Genomic DNA, 13,037 nt, shown 5'->3' with positions numbered 1-13,037 from the left:
TACCATGATCTCATCATCATCCAGTCTGTCTGGAATGACATGAAGAAACAGGACAAACTGAGACAGACTCAATCCAGGAGAACTGTGGCAACGTCTCCAAGATGCTTCAATAAGCCTACCTGCAAAGCTACCTGAAAAACTATGAAATGTAAACTGATATTTCCTACAGACACACTACAGCAAAAGATAGAAATAACTGACTTGACACAATTTTTTTAGCTGGTGAAAATACTGGTGTTCTAATCATTTTGGCCACCACAGTATACATGTATAATGTATATGTATGTATATGCAGGGGTGTCATGCACTCATTATTTTTGAGGGGGCACGGGTTGGGGAGGGGGTCGTCATGTGACACACAGCAGCCACAATAGCACTCATGTTTTATTTGTATATATATGTGTGTGGGTGTGTGTGTGTGTGTGTGTGTGTGTGTGTGTGTGTGTGTGTGTGTGTATACACTAGTCAACATTTGAAGTGGATCAAAACTTTTCGTCAAAGTTGTCCTTAAACCTAAAATCAAAATGATTCTCTATGGGAGAGGGGTAATTACTTACTGTACTGCCATGTTGTTCCACTCTGTCTTTGCATTGATTAAGCCATTTAATTTAAGATGAATGGCACAGGGTGGCAATAAGCCCTGGCTGACAGAGGGCTCCCACTGCGAACGGTAATTGAGAAAAGGTTTCTCTCCGAGTGGAAAACAGACGCAGGAGCACCATTGTGCATCTGTTTTGTCTCCTCCAGGTCTTTTTCATCTTTATCATGACAAACAGGCAGGAATGCAGCACAGGAACCCGGGGAACCCCTTTGGACTTCTTAGCAAAGGCAGACGTGGTCCTGTTGTCTCAGTGGGGCGGCTGCTGGGTGTCCCAGTCAATTATTCCCTCCTGCGGTGCATAATTGCTTGATTGCTATCGAGTTTGAAACCGTTTTCCAACACAGCCAACGTGCTTCTGAATTGAAGCGACTGCTAGAGATTAACTTGTCTCAGCTTCCTGTTATCGTCTTCCCCCCCCTCTCTCTCTCTCTCGCTCTCTCACTCCAAACAAGCACAATAAAGCGGAAAGTGAAATTACTGCCTTTCTTGGGATAATTTAAAACAGTTTTCTCTTGCAATCTCCCATTTGAACAATGCTTTAAAGATTAAGTGGTGTATCTGAGCTAGCTTGGGGCGAACAGAAGTGTCAACGGATGTTCCCCAGACCGCCGAGCTCTTTGATGCTAATTCTGGGTGCATGTGTTGCCACGTTGTGATCTCCACCGATAGAGCTGTCTCTCCTGCTCTCCGTGCTCCCTGGAGATGCTCATCTGCAGGCCCAGTCCAAAGCACATCTTGCTTAAGTGGAAGTGATGCTCTGGTTGGCGTGTCAGAATGAATCAGCCCGCGTCCCGCGTTTACCTTCATTCTCCGCGGGCCTGAAGATGCCATGTTTTTAGAGCGCTGTGCTGTTACCATTTTATGTTCCAGGGGAACAGAGATTCGCACACGTTATACACAGGCAAAATGGCTCGTATCGGTCTCACAGCTTGCTCATGTAGATTAGCCATCGCCCTCAGAAGCTACAAACTATCCATGGTTTTATTAAAGCTCAAACGCCTCTTCGTTTTGCCACAGTCCTGCGATGTAATTTAATCCCATATTTAGTGCACGTTCTGGACTCACTGTGTCATCCAATCCTGTTGCCAGAAGGGAAAAAAACATTGTGTAACCAAAGGTTGAGCACATCCTCGGCCAAGCTCTACTGAAGTTTTGAGGGAAGCAGCAGTTCCACTCAGTGCTTTTGTTTCCATAATGAGTCCAAGTGTGCCGCTGTGAAGTGTCTAATGGGCTTTTTCGGTGAAAATACATCATAAACAGATTAGATAAATAGGGTTTGATATTCCTCCCTGCTTGTTCTGTGAAATATTCCCATAGTGGTGTAAAATAACAATGATATTCAGATTTGTTTGGACTTTAAAAACACTGTCTGGTACATAGATTTTTTTTTTTTAATAAAATCATATTTAGTTCTTTGCATAATTTATAGCATATTAGTATGTTGCTATAGTATTCATATTTTAAAAAAAAAATAGTATTCTGCTATTTCTATTATTTCTGTAAATCACTTATGTAATCTACTTTGATTACATGTAATCTATGTAGTCAAATCACTTTTAATAAAATGTGTGTAGTGCATGCTTCTACAAAACATCTGAGTAGTTGCTAGATTTTTTATTTTTTTTTTTTTAGTAATTTCTAGGGCATTCTAGGCAGTTGCCAGGTTGTTTCTTTGGAGTTGCTAGAATGTTCTAGGTGGTTGCCAAATGTTTGGTGCCAATGATTCATTTTTAATTCAAATTTAAATGTAAAATCATTGCATCCAAGCTTTCTGTTCATCAAAACATCCTGAAAATAAAATGTATCATGATTTCCACAAAAAAATATTAAGCTGCACAACTGTTTTTTAATATTAACTATAATAAGAAATGTTTCTTGAGCACCAAATCAGCATATTAGAATGATTCCTGAAGGGTCATGTGACAATAAAGACTGGAGTAATGGATACTGAAAATTCAGCTTTGCATCACAGGAATAAATTACATTTTAAAATATATAAAAATAGAAAAATGTTATTTGAAATTGTAATAATATTTAACAATTTTACTGTTTTTACTGTATCCTTGGTGAGCATGAGAGACTTTTAAATGGTCATGTAGCTGCTGTCACACTAAGTATTTTAACTCCACATAATCAGGCATCATGAATGTGACTTGCTGGTGAGCATCACCACTGCTGTTGGGCTAATGTGTACAAATGGACACACTCGCACGCATTACATGTCACTATTGATTAGCACTAATTAATGGCTCAGATCAATGTGTGTAAAAGCCAAACCTTAAATGCCATTTATGTCCATTATGTTTTAAAACTTTGCCAGGCGTATAATTATGGCCTTTAACTGTTCAAACCCGCCACGCAATTTACTGACCCCGTGCAAGTTTATTGTTCAACTCCAGACTCTGAAATGCCTCATATAAATGACCTTACCATTAATGTGTTCAGCATTTTATTTTATATGCTTTCCACGAACTAAACATGCTCCCATTTTGTGTAGAATGCAACTTTAATGCCGTAATTACACTTCAGGCAGGGCCTGCAGGCAGCTGACAATTCTATAAATTGTTTTTGGTTTGATATGGTGTTTTTATTTCATATTTTAACTCCGAAATCTTGGCCCTCTGTTTAGCTGTTAAAATAAATTCTTGCAGATGTGGCCTGAATAAACTCTGCGAATGTGGGAAAATTGACACTGAATATTCAGCTTTTCACTCTACTGCCTTTTACAAATACACAGAAACTGTTTATACTGAAACCTTTTGTTTCCTGACAGCTTTATCTTTTTTCAGTTACATTACATTGTCTGAGGTTTTTTTTTTCACCTTTGCAAGGTGCGTGTTTTGAAGGTTGTGTGTTCTTTTGAAGACTGCATAAAAGAAATGAGAATAATGGCTGGCGTACGCTCTTAGGTTTCCCTTATCTCCTGTAAATGAGCTGTTTTATCTCCATTTGCGCTCAGCGTAACAGAGAAGCCCCGGCCATTTCATTTGAAGTTACCTGATCTGAAGGTGTGTGTCCTGCTGTGATGTGACATTAGGTGAAGTGGTGGCTTCCCTCCAGAGACCTACAGCCCTTATGTGAGAACATGCCAATATGGCAGATAACCAGCACATCTCATTAAAGCTTTATGGTCTCTTATACATGCTGTGTCATTACAGACGCCACATCCCCGCAACACGTGTCTTTGTTGACCTGTTGTTTCGTTGCTTGACTAACGTTACCCAGCAGCATAAGGAGATCCTAGTCTCAAATTTCCTGTTTACACCTGGTATTAAGATGGTGGACATTGCTAAATTTAAACAGACTCGTTCTTTGCACTGTAATCTGTATATTTATTTGTATTTCTTTTCCATATTTGTATTATATGAATGATTTCTGAAGGATCATGTGACACTGAAGACTCCTGAAAATTTTGCTTTGCCATCACAGAAATACATTTTCTATCTTATATTGTAATAATCTGCACAATATTTTGGTTTTTGCTGTGTTTTTATTAAATTCATCCAGCTTTGGTGAGCATAGGAGACTTTTGGACAGTAGTGTAAGTAATTGTTTTGGGGGTTTTTAGAGATGTTGTATTTAGTGTTGGGCAAGGATTAATCACGATTAATCGCATCCAAAATAAACATTTTTGTGTACATAATATGTGTGTGTGCTGTGTATATTTATTATGTCTATATATATAAATACACACACATGCATGTATATATTTAATATTATGTATTACTATTATTTAAAGGCACAATATGTAATTTTCGCCGCTAGAGGGCGCGTATTCAAAACAAACAAAGAAGCAAAGGCGTAGTTTGATGACGCTGTGACTGAGTGTGGAATCATGGGAGTTGTCGTCATGTTCATGGATGAGCGAATGATTTATTAACGTCGTAATAAGAAGCAGGATGAGGCTGAAAGCCGTCGAAGCGAAACTAGGCCACTGAATGAGCGTGACACACGGCTCGAAAGCAGCGGAGCTTTTATTATGCCACAGTCGACCGCTTCCACTTCTTCCGGTCGTGCGTATGTGGGGTAAAGCAACGCTGTTTTATCATAGATACATTTGAAAGTTCTGTTATATCGAGGGTGTATGACGTCATTGGCAGGCGACACAATGACACTGTAGACACGGTCCGTGTCACTAGTTAAAATTGCATATTTCTCTGGATTTAAACATTATTCGAAACATTTGGGATAATGTAAGTACACAAGTCAGCAAAATATATAACACTGTTCTAGTGGTTTTTGGATATTTTAATAAAAAAATCTTACATATTGTGCCTTTTATATTATATTATATTATATTAATATTAAAAAGTTGTTTATATATTAAATATATTTATATGTAATATAAATTATATGAATATAAATATATACATGTAAATATTTTCAAAATATTTACTGTATGTGTGTGTCTTAATATATACATAATAAATATACACAGTACACACGCATATATAATATAAACAACAACTTTTATTTGGGATGTGATTAATCGCGATTAATCATTGCCCAGCACTAGTTGTATTATAGCTTGTCTAGGCCCTCAGAATGCCTGCCAGATTATAGGGGTTTTCCACCTTCAAAACCTCAATTTAAAACCATGCTAACAGTTGTACACAGCGATATTTCTCGGATGACTGCTCTTAATACCAGGTGTGTGCAGAGCTTACATGTGAGGAGATCAGAAAAAAGCTGGAAATAGGAATGTTTCACTGCATTGAGATCTGCAGAAATTCTTGCGAACTTTGTGTAAGATTGAGAATTGAGGATCAGTTCCATTAATACTGGTACTAGGGTAAAATGCTTAAAATGTCTTGGTTTTCCTATTGACATTTTCTGTATAATTATATATATTTCTATATAATTCGCACACATTATATGTCAATTAATTTGCATTGCTTTGACCATTTTCTTCTGTGTTTTTAAAATGACTAAAAGAATCAATAATGGAATCGTTAAGGAATTGAAATCAGAGTCATTCAAGTACTTGCAGTTCCCGTCCCTAGTTAGAAAACAGCTAATTCTTTTGTCTTTTTAAAAGTACTTATTTGGAAGTTAGAAAACACAGCTAATTCTTTTGTCTTTTTAAAAGTACTTATTTGGAAGATAGAAAACACAGCTAATTCTTTTGTCTTTTTAAAAGTACTTATTTGGAAGATGGATTACCGGTGGGGGTACTCAGACTTTTGGCATGGTTTTTTTTTCTTCATCAAATTAAGGTTATTGTGCTTAAAATTATTTTAACGGCTGAAGTGAAGGGAAAGAGTGTGTCATAATTGCTGTATGACTTCATGCATTGAGGGAGTTTGTGAGCAGAGGTTTTGTGGCAGGGACCTGTGGCCTCGGAAAAACAACAGCAGTTGGCACTAATAATGCTTGTATTGCATAATTGGCTGAATCATTTGAAATTGTCAGTGCAAGACCAAATTTGTCGCATGCACAACTACAAGCACATATATGTTTACAAATTGATCAATAGCAGCAGCAAACCATTTCAGATATAATGACTGTTTCCAAACAGGTTTTCCGGACTATACACCCATCTGCAGTTGTTTGGAAAAACAGGTAGTCCTACTGCAAATTAAGCTTCAGATGGCTTTCTTATAGGCATTTCTACACACTAGTCTGTCCTGTATTTTAACATAGAGAAAAAGTATATGAGACACTTTTATGAGACCTATTGAAGTGGGATCAGAGCATAACACAAAAAAACCCTGTGAGAAACAGAAAAGCAAATACATTTCTGACAGTGATGCCCCATCTGAGGCCAGTCTGTTTATTGCATCAGCCAGCCTGTGAAAACCACAAAGACAAAGCATGTATGCAAGAGAAAATAGGCTCCCTACAAGATACAAGATCAACTGTGTACTTTCATACAACAAGCTGTTACAATGTGTAGGTGTGTATGTCTTTGACAGGTTTCTTGTACAGTACATGAGCGCTGAACGGGAGGATGCACAGACAGCTGTAGGGTAATGCACTGATATTGCTGGCAGCTCCTATTTGCAAATATCAGCAGAAAGGCTTACTGATGCTTATTGCATATGCAAGCCTTTTTTGTTTGCTCGTTCGTGTCCTGCTCTTGTTGCAAAGACATTTTTGCAACATAGCTATTAATAAAGAGTGTATGTGTCTGACTATTCACTGAGGATGTCATATACACTCGTTGGGCCTTGTTCATGAAACACGAACAGAATGAATTTCTGTGTAAGATGTTTGTTAAACTATTCTCAAGTAAATTGCAGAATTGGTAGAGTTCATGCAAAACTAGCAGAATGCATTTTTATTTAAATTTTCTGGCAAAACATTCTTGATTAATTGTGATCATCTCTGTACACTGCCATTCAAAAGTTTGGGGTCAGTAGGATTTTTTTAAATAATACTTTTTAATAATAAATAATAATAACACATATATTTGGCAAGGATGCATTAAATATATCAAAAGTGACAGTAAATACATTTTTAATGTCACAACTAATTTCTATTTGTATTTCTAAATATATTATGGTTTCCACATAAATATGAAGCAGAACAGCTATATTCAACATTATAATAAGAAATATATAATAAGTATAATAAGATTATAATAAGAATGATTCTTGAACACCAAAATCAGCTTTACCATCACAGGAATAAATTACAATTTAATACATATAAATAGAAAACTGTTTTTATTTTAATAGTATCACACAATATTGTTTTACCTTTTTTTGATTAAATAAAACCAGACTTGTTGAGCATAAGAGACTTCCTTCAAAAACGTAATTATTAAAAATAGCAAACAAACAAACCCCAAACTTTTGAATGCAAGGTATGTTTGAATTTTTATTTATTTCTTTTTAATCGAATTTGATTCCAATTCCAGATTTTTATTTTGTTTATTTATTTATTTTTTTCAAATCAGTGGAGCTGATTTCCAAGTGTCAGTTCCAAACTTTTAACAACTGGAATATTACATTTATTTGTGACTTTTTTTCGGTGGAGTACAGAAGAAGATATTTAGAAAAATGCCTGTGTGTTTTATTTCCAATGTTTTTTGGACCCCAACATTCTTCAGAATATCATCTTTTGTGTTTTACAGAAGAAAGGAATGAATACAGGTTTGGAACGACATGAGGGTGAGCAAATGATGACGGAATTTTTTTCTGGTGGAACTTTCCCTTTAATGTTCGTGAAACATAAACAGGTTGGTAAATCCATTCTTAGTTTAAAACAATTTCCAGAGAAATTTGTGCTGCTCGTGTTCCATGAATGAGGCCCCATGATTGCTAGAACTACGTTGGAAGACACTTGATGTTATAAAGACTGAAATTACAGTCAGAGTGTGGATGTTTTTGCAAATATTAAAATGGACGCACACACTTAGCTTGGGAGAAAGTCAATTTATAAATGTCAAGTGCACTTAATCCAGGTCACAGGAGCTGCTAACATTTGCACAGTGCAGAGAAGACCAAACGCCCCAGGTCGTCACATCATTCTCTCCTGTCACTGTCTGCAGCAGCGTCCCGTGTGTCATTATGACTCTCATGCCTGTCACTTGAACAAGCAATCTGTGCTGTTGGTTCGACGGACATTACGCACCTCATTTTCGCTTGGTCTGTCTCTCTCTTTCTTCTATCTTATCATATTTCAAGTTTTTCCAGCTCTGGCTCAGATGGTTCAACACACATTCACAAGATCACAAGTGAACTGCGGCCATTATGTCTTTACGACAGAAAAGAGAAAGAAAAGAACTTTGACCCCTCTTTAATCACAGCACCTTTGCGACATGCTGATAGCCGCATGCTTTGTTATAGATATTCTTTTGTCTGTCTGTTTGTGCATTTGTTTTGATCAAATGTATATATGTATTAACTAGTGAAGTTAATATATTTCTTTCAATAGAGGCACATCCAATACTGTTCTGAAATCACTGAATTATTAAATCCAAGTCCCCCAAATACAGGTTCAGTAACGGTGTGTTCAGACTGACAGCGATTGAACTGACTGTCGGCACCAATAAATAGATAAATACATTTTATTTGCTTATTTAAAAGCCATAATTATGAAATAAATATTATGTATTTCAGAATATTTTAATGTATATTTTATTGTTATATAGAAATATATTTATAATAAACATTTTATGTATTTATTTGAAACATTAACATACACTAGATATAATTAAATAAATAATATTTCTTTATTTTATGTTTCGCATTCATTGTTGTTCTGAGAACAGTCTCTGTCAGTGTGAACTGCTCTTACCTGAGAACTTTCTTCTGTGATTTATAATAAAAATCCTATTGCTTTAAATGTTTGTATCTCATTACTGAAGGACAATAATTAATACAAAGCAGTGACATTCCTGTAATTGCCATTTAAACACCTGGAATACCCCAAACTTTAAATAATCTGCAGTAAAAACATCCATGAGCAGTGCTGTCTGGCTTTTCCCGGCACTGTCAGAAATCCCTTAAACTTGCAGTTAGTGAACGTGACAGGGTATCAGCGTTTGGAGAGAAAATCCATCTGCAGGTCCCTTTTGGGATTTTGTCACTTTTGATGTCATAAAAATGAGAAATTGAGCTCCTAATTCTTAGCAGTCAGATATTCAAAGGATCCTAATCCCTCATACGCACTCTCTCTCTCCCGCTCCATCTCGCTCTGTTTAAGTGTGAAGTAGTCATTTTCCCTTTAAATCTTCACTTGGAAGTTGAACTAAGATATGAGTAAACTCTCCATTAATGGCCTCAATGAGTGCCGGCTATCGACGCCCATTTAGTTTTCTCCATTGACAATCAGTTCCCTCCAAACAAACAGTGTCCGACTCTATTTCTTAGGCTCTGGAAAATGCGTTCATCTCAATCTCATCGTTACCTTGATTGGAACAGTGCCTGCTATTGAAAGCACGTTTGAGATGTGTGTGTGTGTGATTGCAGTCCATGATGGTAGATGCTTGTGTGAGAAATGAGCCTGATTGGATGGTTCATTTGTTCTCCTTTGTAGAGCCAAGCCGAGGCGCACTACAAAGGCAGTAAACATGCCAAGAAACTCAAAGCACAGGAGTCCACGAAAAATAAGCAGAAAAGTGCAGCCGCCCAGGACAGCGGCGCTAAGACAATCACCACCACAACCACCACTTCCTCCTGCACTGCAGTCACTGCCAGCTGCTCTGACCAACCAGGTTAATAGCTCCTTTTGTTCTTGCTCCACATCACCTGTCCCATCCTCTTTCTCCACTCCTACCCTCTCCGTGTGTGTTTACTCCCATGCTTTTCTTCCCGCCGCTCTAACCCTGACCCCTGTTTTCGCTCCATCTATGCGCTTGTGTTTGTGTGTACTGTATGTAGTCGTATTTTTCCTTGTAAAAGCCCATTTAGGATGACCGGGGGCATCCGTCAAGCTCAAAAACGTGCTCATTGCTTGTGTGCGAGGTAAGGTGCAGCCCTGCTGCGACTGTAATCAGCCATATGCTTTATCATGCTAACAACAGATCACTTTTCCTACAGCTCTGTTTGCTTGTTTCATCATTACCTGCATATTGAGTTTCCCGCACATGATCTTTTTGTCTGTTTTTGTGTTGCTTTTAAATGTTTAATTATGGAAAGCGCATACAGAATTGGAACAGGCGGTCGGATGCGTGCTGGGATGTTATTTTCTTTTGTTTTTTTCTTTCTCCCTGGCCTTTGATTTGACTGAATTAGATTTGTGTTCCATTTCAAAGAACATAATCATCTGATCTTTGCTTCACGCTGTGACCCACTCAATTTTAGGCCCTTGTGTCTGATTAAGAATCAAGACCAGAATGTACCAAGACACATGCCCTACGGGGTGCAAATCCGAGCCAGTGCATACTTTCCGAATTCGCTCGTTCTCTAGCCAGAGACAGATTTGGGTGCGCCTCATTTATTAGGCAGTGGTGGTCCTCATTGATATGCAGTGTCTTTGCGCAAATCAGGCCAAATGAATGTCAGCCTGATTCACAGATAGCTTATGGGTCCTCGCTGTCACGCCGTCGTATTAGCGCGGCGTTGAGCTCGGCCTGAGACTCTGGAAGGGGGCTGCTGTTGCCGTCTCTCCCCGAACCCTGGCAACGCACAGTGCAGTCAGATTTAATTTACATGGGAAAACTTCAAGCACTAAATCATTAAAATTGCTAGCTCCAGTGCTTTACATAAGAGCCCGCTTTATGTAATATTTCAGAACTCGGTGTGTTGGATTATGTGCGCATGGTAATTGCTCTGGGGTTTTTTAAGATCCAAGAAATGTTCCGCAATCACTGACTTTCTCAGAAAGGATAGAGCAAGGTCATTTCAACATAGCGGTCACTGCTTGAGCTGCATCCAAACAACAAGTGCCAATTGTTATCACTTTGGCTCTGTTCCAAAACCTAGGGAGCTGCCTATGTAGGCTGTATTTTAGGGCATTATTGGTTTGTTCCAAAGCTTTTCTTAGCTAAATTCTAAGTCAGAATTACAGTATATGCTACCAATTTGAATTGATCAAAAGTGGCAGTAAAGACATTGTTATAAAACTTTCAGTGCTGATCTTTAGAATTTTCTATTCAACATATAGAATATTGTAAAAATGTATTACTGTTTCCACAAAAATGTTAAGCAGCCCAACTGTTTTTAAAATAAATAATATTAAGAAATGTTTTTTTGAGCATACTGGAAAATTACTTTTGAAGGATCATGTGACACTGATAAAATTCAGCTTTGCCATCACAGAACGAAATTTAAAATATATTAGAAAATAGTTGTGTATTTCCCAATATTACCCAATATTACAGGTTTTACTGTTTTTATTTACTGTAAATAAGTGCAGTCTTGGTGAGCATAAGACATTTAAAAAAAAACATTAATTAAAACATTTTACCAATCCCAAACTTTTGAACTTTTGATTTATTATGAGCTATATTCAAGATATAATTATATTATATTATATTATATTATATTATATTATATTATATTTGCATTCCCTGGGAATCAAACCTTTTGAGCTTCTGGAATGATTTACAAATATTGCTGTAACTCAATTCTAGTCAATTAAGTTTAATACCAAAAACTATTAATTAAAGTTTAATCTAATTAAAAATGGACTGTTTTACCCAATATATGTGTGTGCTGCTGTCTTTGTGTGCTTTAGATTTTTTATGAAGAGTTGCTGCCTATCTTGGGTCTTCCAAACTGGCTAAGAAAGCAGCGGCCTATGTAGGCATTGAGAAAGCTTACTAGGTTTTGAAACAGAGCCTGTATTTCTTTTAGTTTTGAAAAGCTTTCCAAATAGTTGTACTTTATCTCTGATCTGTTTTCTTATTCAGCTACACTAAGCTCTTTATGACTCACCGCAAAAATATTGAGAACAAGAACAAAGAGGCATATGTCTCTACGTCTGCCTACCACGCTTTGGAAGATTTGAGATATAAACTTAAACTTGGAGAGAGAGAAAAAATGCAAAAGAGCTGCAGTTCCAGTCTAGAGGTTCAGGTTAGTGTCAGCGGGTGTAATGTCACTGTACGGGGGAACATTAGACTGTTCTGGCTGCTTTGAATCCTCCGGGAGAGAAAAAAAGCACGAGCAGAGAGTGACATTCATATAAAGCAGCAGAGTATTCCCTCAGAGGCCTGTTAGAAAGTGGGTGGAGAGTACAGGCATCTGACATCAAGTGCTTTTAGGACCTCCTGCGGCATGTAACGCTATGACAAGGGCGTAAGGGTGGTGGGCGATCCAGGGGTCACGTCCTATCACATTATAGCATGCAGGACCCGAGCAGGAGCCTGACCCGGTGTAACTAATCTGACATAGAAACTAGAGCACTTGCATGCAGTGAAGGGCCTTGTATCAAACCCAAACACACAAATAGGTTAAGAAAAAAAAACAGACAGGAAGGAGTTAAAAAATATATAAATAAAACAATTTGTAAAGTAAAATAATAATGAATAATAATTATTATTATAACATACTTTTAGACCCTCAAGCTTTTATTTTGGTGAAATGAAGGAAAACATTTAAAGTTATAGTTGACTATTTTTAATATGCTTCTTATTCCAAATCTAAAATTCAATTCTCAAAAGTACATGGTGCATGTAGATTATAGTAATTTAAAAAATAATTTTAAAATATTAGTGCTGTCAAATCTGCTGTAAATATTTCTTAAATATGTACATGTATGTATGTGTGTGTATTTATATATACATACACAGAACAAACACACATATTACGTAAATGCAGACTTTTATTTTGGATGCAATTAATCGATTTGTCAGCACTAAAAATATATTCTTATTTGAAAAGTGTTGAAATTATAATAAATAATAATAGTAATAATAATAATAATTATTATTATTAATAATATATATATTAATAATAATAATAATGATTATTATTATTACATATTAGGCAATTGTTCTTTTGCCACTATGGTTTGTCAGTTTTATTATTTATTAAGCAAACAA

At 36.8% G+C, this 13,037-nt stretch overlaps 1 protein-coding gene across 4 annotated transcripts in view; it reads left to right on the top strand.

Annotated features, from left to right (window-relative positions):
- Window positions 1-13,037, top strand: part of LOC107699013 (zinc finger protein 385B-like) — a 152,532-nt gene that overhangs the window by 133,671 nt on the left and 5,824 nt on the right. For all 4 annotated transcript variants that reach the window (XM_016500164.1, XM_016500161.1, XM_016500160.1 and 1 more), the window contains one exon: window positions 9,587-9,764. In XM_016500164.1, coding sequence (XP_016355650.1) covers window positions 9,587-9,764 — 178 coding nt within the window. The remainder of the gene's footprint in view (window positions 1-9,586; window positions 9,765-13,037) is intronic.

This window comes from Sinocyclocheilus anshuiensis, unplaced genomic scaffold (assembly GCF_001515605.1).
Source record: "Sinocyclocheilus anshuiensis isolate Anshui unplaced genomic scaffold, SAMN03320099.WGS_v1.1 scaffold18, whole genome shotgun sequence".
Classification (NCBI taxonomy): domain Eukaryota; kingdom Metazoa; phylum Chordata; class Actinopteri; order Cypriniformes; family Cyprinidae; genus Sinocyclocheilus; species Sinocyclocheilus anshuiensis.
This window is presented reverse-complemented; position numbering and strand designations above follow the sequence as displayed.